We start from the raw sequence: 7,833 nt of genomic DNA, 5'->3' as shown, positions 1-7,833 counted from the left end.
AGGTGTCTGGGACATGGGTGTGGGCTGATGGAGAGGGAGGGGAGTGAATCCCAGAGTTCTCAGCTGGAACTGGACGTTGGGGGTGCAGTGCGTGTGGCACAGCTAGGAGACCTCGTGTAATGCTCTGGAGGTGCCCCTTGAGGTTTAGCTTTTTGTCCTTGGCCGTCTAAACAGCCTAATTCTAGGTCATCCTTTATCCTTCCAGATCCCTAAGATACATTCCCAGAATCAATGTCCTGCCTTGTGCAGTTGAGTTATGCTGTCATCAGGTTCATAAAGGGGAGAATCCTCTGCCAGGAATTAGCAGATGGGCTGGCTAGTGCTTCCTCCACTGGCTAAATCTATGACCATGGACAGGCAGCATGACCTCAGGCTCTCATCTGCAGGATGAAAATGATGGCTGTCCTGCCTTCTACACTGGGATGTTTTAAGCAAAGCAAATGGGAACGTTTTATGTAGACTGAATTGTTATCTAATATAAGGAAGTACAGGTTAGAAAGCAGAGTGTTGAGGGGCGATCCTTGGGATTCCAGAAAGCTGACTTTAAAAAGCCCAGTGAACAAGAAGAGAACACAATAAAAAGACGAACGAATGACCAGGTGACCAGTAAAGGCAAAAGCAGTATAAAAACAAGTAACCTGCAGTAGAAGGGAAATCTCCGGAGGGTCTACGATGTTACCAAACTTACAGGAAAAAAAAATTATCATGGTGCCTCTCAGAACTTTAACCATTGTTCTCAAGTTGAGTTCCACGGTCACCTGCATCTCAGATGTGTGCCATGCCTGCCAAAGTGCCTTCCTGTGCTGCATCAACTCGAGAATTCTACCTTTTATGTTGCAGATGGCTTATGTGTGTGGGGACTAGAGTGTGAGGACTGTTAGACCGGAGAAGCAGATACATTCTGCAGTTTCTCCTAGGGGCTACCATTGGAGTATGGAAAGGGGAAGACTTGGATCACCTCTGCCATGCAGTCACCTGGCAGTTCTAGGCATGAGTGTGAATATCTGAGCAACCTCTGTCAGCTCTGGTGACCAGCGCCTGCTCCTTTGTCCTTTCCCATTGTCCCAGGTTAGTTCTTCAGGTGTGTATGGTGTATGGTGGCTTCCCTTGACGCTACGGTGAGTACAGCCTGACCACGTTAAACCCTGAAAGACTGGTGCTGATGCCATCCTCCACTGCCTCAGTTTCTATTGTATGATGTTCTCTGATGACTGGCTGTATCCACACAGCTGGCTCTGACAAGCAGCAAGAAGAATAGAACATTTATGGGACTTCCCTGGTGGAGTGGTTAAGGCTCCTAGCTTCCACTGCAGGGGGAGCAGGTTTGGTCTGTGGTCAGGGAACCAAGAGCTTGCGTGCAGTGTGGCATGGCCAAAAATAAACTAAAAAGGAGGCGTATTTATGGAGCCATGCATGGGAAACCCAATGCTTCGAGGTACCCAAGGAGAAAATGTGATGACTTCCTATTTTAATCCTGTGCCCATTTTCAATCATTCATCCCCATCCTCATGGGGTACCCATTGAGGCCTGGGGTTGATCCAGACTGAGACAAGTAAGACGAAAGTTTCTAACAAGTTAGTAACCAGCTGATGCTTGGCTATGTTACTTCCTCATCTCAACCTGCCAAGTCGGGGGTGAGATTGAATTGCTTTTTAAAGCCCCTGTGTTATAAGCTGCCCCTTAGAACTGAACCTCTCATTCATTTTTCTGCATTGCTGCGAGGGTGGTGGTGGTTTAGCTGCTAAGTTGTATCCTACTCTTGGCAACCCCATGGACTGTAGCCTGCCAAGATCCTCTGTCCATGGAGTTCTCTAGGCAAGAATACTGGATTGGGTTGCTATTTCCTTCTCTGGGGGTGGGCGGGGGGGGGTCTTCCTGACCCAGGAATTGAACTCAGGCCTCCTGCATTGCAGGCAGATTCTTTAACCATAACCAATGAAACTCTAAATGAAATAGGGAGGTCAAGGACAATGAGTTCTCCAGTTTGATAACAGTGATTTCTTCAAAGCAGGGCTAGGCGGCAAAAAGGCAGTGTGAGAAACAGCAGAAAATTGTATTCATGGGATATGCTATTGAAATGTCAGGGACGTTCCTATTGGAGTTTTTGTTACTGTTTCATGCTGAATTAGACCTATCTAAATACAGTCTTTGGATAGACCCCAAAGGCAGCTCTTAGGCAAGGACACAGAGGGTAAGGAAACAAGAGAAAGCTTGGACAGTGGAGACCTTTGTGGATTGAGAATGAGCCTGATCACAGGAAATAAGCAGTTAAAAACCAGCATGACATTCTTAAAGGCCAATTACTTTTTACTCTGAGTAAGAGCAGATAGTCTAGGATTCACCTGATAGCAAAGGGGCCGTATGGCTCAAGGTTTCCTAAAGTGGCTTCTCTTATGGCTTCTTGGAGCTAAAAAAATGGCCACTATCATGTAAGATGAGAACGTTTTAAAGATGGTTACTTGGAGAAGAGAAGATACACTCATTTAGGGCAACATTTCTCCAGCTTAAAAAATAAAAGTATATGTTCCTTTTATGTTCACTTGAAATTTTAAAACAAACGACCAAAAAACATTGGTAAGTTTAGAATATGTTTCTTCCAATTAACCACACCACATCCTGGAAAGAGGACGATTATCTGTAAGTAGGAGAGACAAGATGCTGGCTGTACAACTACTGATCCTGCATGCTGCAGCTACTGAAGCCTGTGTGTCTAGAGCCTGTGCTCCGCAACAAGAGAAGCCACTGCAGTGAGACGCCCGTGCAACGTAACGAAGAGCAGCCCTCGCTCACCGAAACTAGAGAAAGCCCGAGTGCAGAAAGGAAGACCCAGCAAAACCAAAAATAAATAAATTTTTAAAATATGCTGGCTTTGGGGCAGAGGTGAAGAATGTGAGTGGTCAGGATGACAAGTCTGAAGAAGACACAGCAGCTGGCAGGGCCTTTAGGGATAAATTGAGACTAGAGCTGCAGGGGAAGAAATTCAGCAGGACACTTTCATTGCTGCCTCTGTGTCCGCACAGGGTCACTAAGCACAGCCAAGGGCAAACCTTGGGGATAGTCTCTACTTTCTCTTGAAGTGGATGAAATTCTAGGGACAGGTGCCACAAGGAAAAGGCTACAACCCCCCACAATAGAAAATACTTATTTATTATAAAATAATGTTTGTTTCATGATGAGAGTAGAAAAATAACACTATGAGCTACTTAAAAATTTCTGGAGCTCAGTTTCTGAGAAATGGGATGAGTGGCTTTTGCATCACTCTGGAAGCACACCCTCCTGAGGTGCCGTGTGCTCCTGCAGGACATGGAGGGCACAGCACACATGGCGAGCGTGTGGCTCAGGTGCTTCTGGAAGCCCAGGGAGCCTGCAAGGTCCACACAAGATGCTCTGGCCACGAAGATCAAAGAGGAAAACCTGAGGTCAGAAGGGAGCTGGTTCTGAGAAAGGCCAGGAAGGCACCAGCCTTGCCCCTCCCTATACTGGAGTATAGAAGAGTCTCCTGGCTGATGGTCCTGGTTGAGAAGATGGTGCCCAGTGGTCTTACGCTGGGTTTTTTCCCCAGGTGTCTGTGCCGAGGAAAAGCTGCGACCTTTCTCAGGACAACTTGGCCTGCCATTTCTCACTGGTGTGGCTGAAGTACCAGAGATATGTACAGTCTCAGCCTGTGAAGGCTGCTGGCTGAAGTTTTTGTACTTCACATCCTGTCCATACTGATGGCAGAAAGAAAGAAAGAAAATGTTAAAAGGCCAGTGAACAAGAGCAGCTGGCCTGAACTGTTCTATAATCCAAGCCTCTTGGCCCCAGAAAGCAAGAATATCTTCCCTAAGTGTGTGTAACTTCGGGAAAGACACCTTTCTACCCTCAGTGGGAAAAACACCTTTCTCACCCTTAAACATCCTCTAGAGTCCAGACCCTTCAAGCTTTAGAAGAACATTGAATCCCTCCCTGGGATGGGAACCCAACCCTCAGGTGATGGGAAATGGCCCCTCAGTAGCAGTACCTGGAGAAAGCAGTCAGGGTGAGCACCTCGAGCAGGAGCTCTGAGCCGCAGAAGAAGAGCAAGATGCCGTTCATGATAGCTTCCAGGCGGAGCACGTAGGTCTGCAGCAGCAGGTAATAGGAGGCCATCATGGTGGACGGGAAGGTCAAGGCCACGCTAATACCAAGTGGCATCTTTCGCTGGCAGAGGTTTCCCTTTGTACCTGTCAGACACAGCCCATGGAGTCACCTCCAAGTGGCCTGCTTTCCTTGGCCTCAGAGGAAAAGGTGGGTGGGATGGGATGGACTGGCAAGCAGAGGCAAATGGTCCTGAATGGGGATGTGCAACTTTATTAACAGGGTCCCACTGTGTTAAAAACAAGAGGCTTTGGAGCGGCTGTGAGATTAGAGTCATTCGCAGAAAGGTCCTGCTCCCAGTGAAGAAACAATGGGATCTTTATTTGAGGAAAGATCTTTTTAATTATAAAAATAATATATAATCATTGAACACTTTGTCAATTAATATAGAAAATACGGACTTCCCTGGCAGTCCAGTGGTTGACTCTGTGCTTCCACTGCAGGGAGCATGGGTCCAATCCCTGGTTAGGGAACTAAGAACCCAGGTGCCCCATGGAATGGCCAAAAAAGAGAAAAAAATATAGAAAATCATTTTAGAAAATACAGAAATTAAAAGACCTCATGATTCACCCTCTAGAGAAAGCCATTATTACAGAATGAGGTATACTGTTTCAGATATTTTTTATGTGTATAGTCACGTGTTATTATTTTCATTATTATAAAAGTAGAATCATACTCTGCATACCGTTTGGCAACTTATTTAACCATTTAACATAGTTAGACGTCTTTCCACATTAACTACCTTTTACTCTATCATAACTCTTTCCACACATAACTACCTTTTTTAATGGCTATGAACAATTCATTGAACCAATATCATAATGTAACTAATCCTATATTGATAGGTGTTAGGTTGTTTCTAAGGTTTTGATGTCAAAAAATACATGGCAATAACATCCTCATATAGATATATTTGTGTATCTGTAGAAGTGCGTTTTTTTTAACCAGTTTTAGAAGGGAAATTGTTAATGTCTAAGAATATAAATTTTACCTGGTAAAACCATTAGCAAAAAAGGTTATACTAATTTATACTCCTAGGGGTGTGGGAATATAAATACTCACATGAGTGTGAGACCATACGTACTGTTTCTTGCAGTTATTTGAATACTGGGCATTTGGAAATCTTTTTAATCCGATGGGTGAATATGTTACCTTGTTTTTCCAGTTTGCTTTTTGTTCGTGAGTTTGAGCATTTTATCATGGTTACTGGTTCTTTGTAATTATTCTTATGTGAACTGCCCATTAGGGTTGCTTGCTAATTTTTTTTTTTGCTGTGCAGCATGCAGAATCTTAGTTTCCCAACCACAGATCGAACCCCTACCCCCTGAGTTGGAAGCTTGAAATCTTAACCACTGGACAGCCAGGGAATTCCCTCCCTTGCTCATTTTTAAAACTAGCTTTTTTCCTTAGCACTTTATGTGAGCTTTCTTTATCCACTGTGATATGTACTGAAAGTATTTTTTTTTCTTCAGTGTGTTTAAAGAACATTTTCAGGGATGACATATTCTAACTAATAAGGGCTTGCTCTGTATTTCCAGGAATACAAAACTTGTCCTAGAGAAATCCTTGTTCAGAAAAATGAAGGGGATCTTAGTGCTGACCTGTGCAGGCATCTCCTGCCCCAGACATGGAGTTACAGCTGAATCTATTCTCCCAAGCAAACCAGTGAGAGGAACAAGGCACTCTTGTAACAGTTAGACAACTGGGAAGAAATTGTCTAATATCATGCCACTGCCCACTTCTGGCCCTGCAGGGCAACAGACAGATACATCTTGACCCAAAATATGAAGCAGCTTGAAACTTCAGAGAGGGGGTAATGGGATATACCACCAGATCCAATCTCTTGATTGGTGAGCCTAGGTTATGTACTTTTCCTTGTTGATCAGGTTACGGATACCAGCTCATCTCAGAAAGAATGGAAATATTCTTTGGACAAACACTCACCAAAAAATAGTCGGATTATTTCAATTCCGAGATACAGGAAGAGCATCGCCACATCCAGGACTAGATTGGCTGTTGGGTACGGGAGCAGGAGACCTGCCAACATGGAAGTCAGAGTCTGAAAACAACACAGAGCAGTGCGCAGGAGAGCCCCACTCGCGTGAGTCTCATCAGCTGTCCATGAGCTACTTAGTGAGGTGTGGGCAGCATCTGTTAACCTGATGCATGATGTGTTAACTCCTTGTTGTGGCTACATCTCTTTTAGAGGCAGGCATGTTGTTATGGGGTTTTACTCATAACTCGGACAGTCTATGAGGACTCCACCCTCCACCATTATCAGCTGTACACAGGTACACAGACTGCTGAATAGCTTCCGAGGCTCATCAACAGGCTGAAAGTGGAGTTCAGCAAGAGGTGATGGGGGAGAGTTGGAATGAAGAATCCCACATTTCCCAAATTCAACAAACTCTTGCCCAGGAGCTTCCTACTAAATCATTCTCAAGAAGTCAGCTGATGAAGAGACTTCTACCTTACAGTGAAGAGGTTCCCTAGAGGGCAGAAAAGAATGAAAAATAGGAAGGTTTTTGGTGGGAGTTGGCTCTGCGCTGAAGTGGGGAAGGGATGTGGGCAAGGGTAGTCAAGCCCCAGGCCTTACCTTTATACAGAAATATGACGAGTTCCAGCAGGAAATAGGTAGCATAATACCACCCATTCAGAAAGAACAGAATTTCCAGCGGGGTGGAGGACAATCGTTTACCTGAAAATGTGAGCACAGAGAAAAAGAGATGGTCTGGAGGGCAGCTCAACCTCAGTTATTTCAATGGTTTTGTGTCTAACTTGAAGGAAACATGAGGTCGCAGCTAATGGAAAGGGCCACTTGGGGCACTTCTGATTGCTGATGAGGAGAGAGAAAAAGAGAGAGAGTGTGTGTGGGGGGGGGGCGGGGGGGGGGGGTGTCTGTGTGTGTAGGGTTTCTCTCTGTGTGTAGAGTGTCCGCTAAACTTGACTCCGGGCTTCGGGCGCGAAAGTCAAAGCCCCTTTAAGATCTAACCTCGTCACTATTTGGGAAGGGAAAATGGGGTGCAGAGGCCAGCACTGGCTTGTTTGAAGTCACACTGCAAATTTGTAACTGAGCTGGCCTAGAACAGACCTGGCCAAGAATTTGAGGGAATCTAAGACCCGCACCTCGAGACCTTCAGGAACTCAGGGAGGGTGAGGCTGCTAGACCCTGCTTTGAACAAGCGAGAAGTGATGTCCCTAACGCCCGAGAATAGAGGGTTTATAAAAGTCGAGCAATGGGAGAGAAAGGAATGGAATACAGAAGCGATCAGGACCAGCGACTCACACACCTCCGTAATCTCACCTCGCGGCGCCATCTCCAGTCCCCATGGAAACTGCATACGCGGCTACCTCTACTCCTGGAGCAACGAGGCGTTGCCGGAAGCGGGGGACAGAGCGGCCCGAGTCTCTGGCCTCTCTGCCCGCCCATCACACTCTATGGTTGCCTGGTGCGAAGGCCGTCCTGTTGCGTCCGCTCGTGCGCGCAAATGGCCTTCACTGTGGTTCTGTCTGGCGACCTTCGACAGCACAGGGGCCACCCCCCGAGCTGGAGTCCGCAGGCCCCTAGGGCTGGGAGCAGCTGTTGGGCTTCCCCACCCAAAGTTTACAATGAATCGGCAGAAGTAGCCAGTAGTGGTACTGTGACCACAGGATTGCCAAATAGGCTGTAGCGCCACGATTCTCTTTACTAACGGTCTGACAATACAGGAAAAAAGA

The 7,833-nt window shown here is 46.1% G+C and overlaps 1 protein-coding gene across 1 annotated transcript; it reads right to left on the bottom strand.

Moving 5' to 3' along the window:
* Positions 1-3,987: 3,987 nt before the first annotated feature.
* Positions 3,988-7,457, bottom strand: TMEM216 (transmembrane protein 216). Its single transcript, XM_052661686.1, has 4 exons — positions 7,421-7,457; positions 6,713-6,814; positions 6,061-6,153; positions 3,988-4,202 (listed from the first exon to the last, which is right to left on the bottom strand). The coding sequence occupies exons 1-4, from the start codon at positions 7,455-7,457 to the stop codon at positions 3,988-3,990; spliced, it is 447 nt and encodes a 148-aa protein (XP_052517646.1).
* Between the last annotated feature and the right edge of the window lie 376 nt (positions 7,458-7,833).

The sequence above is a fragment of the Budorcas taxicolor genome, chromosome 25 (genome assembly GCF_023091745.1).
Source record: "Budorcas taxicolor isolate Tak-1 chromosome 25, Takin1.1, whole genome shotgun sequence".
Lineage (NCBI taxonomy): Eukaryota > Metazoa > Chordata > Mammalia > Artiodactyla > Bovidae > Budorcas > Budorcas taxicolor.
The sequence above is the reverse complement of the archived record's forward strand: the minus strand, read 5'-3'. Positions and strand labels throughout refer to the sequence as shown.

Bases quoted from the DNA above. Each gene is read 5' to 3' on its own strand.
- TMEM216 (XM_052661686.1), bottom strand. From the start codon at position 7,457: ATGCAGTTTCCATGGGGACTGGAGATGGCGCCGCGAG. The intron at 6,815-7,420 runs GTGAGATTACGG...TCACATTTTCAG, and splicing joins ACTGGAGATGGCGCCGCGAG to GTAAACGATTGTCCTCCACC. The intron at 6,154-6,712 runs GTAAGGCCTGGG...CCATGTTGGCAG, and splicing joins CGTCATATTTCTGTATAAAG to GTCTCCTGCTCCCGTACCCA.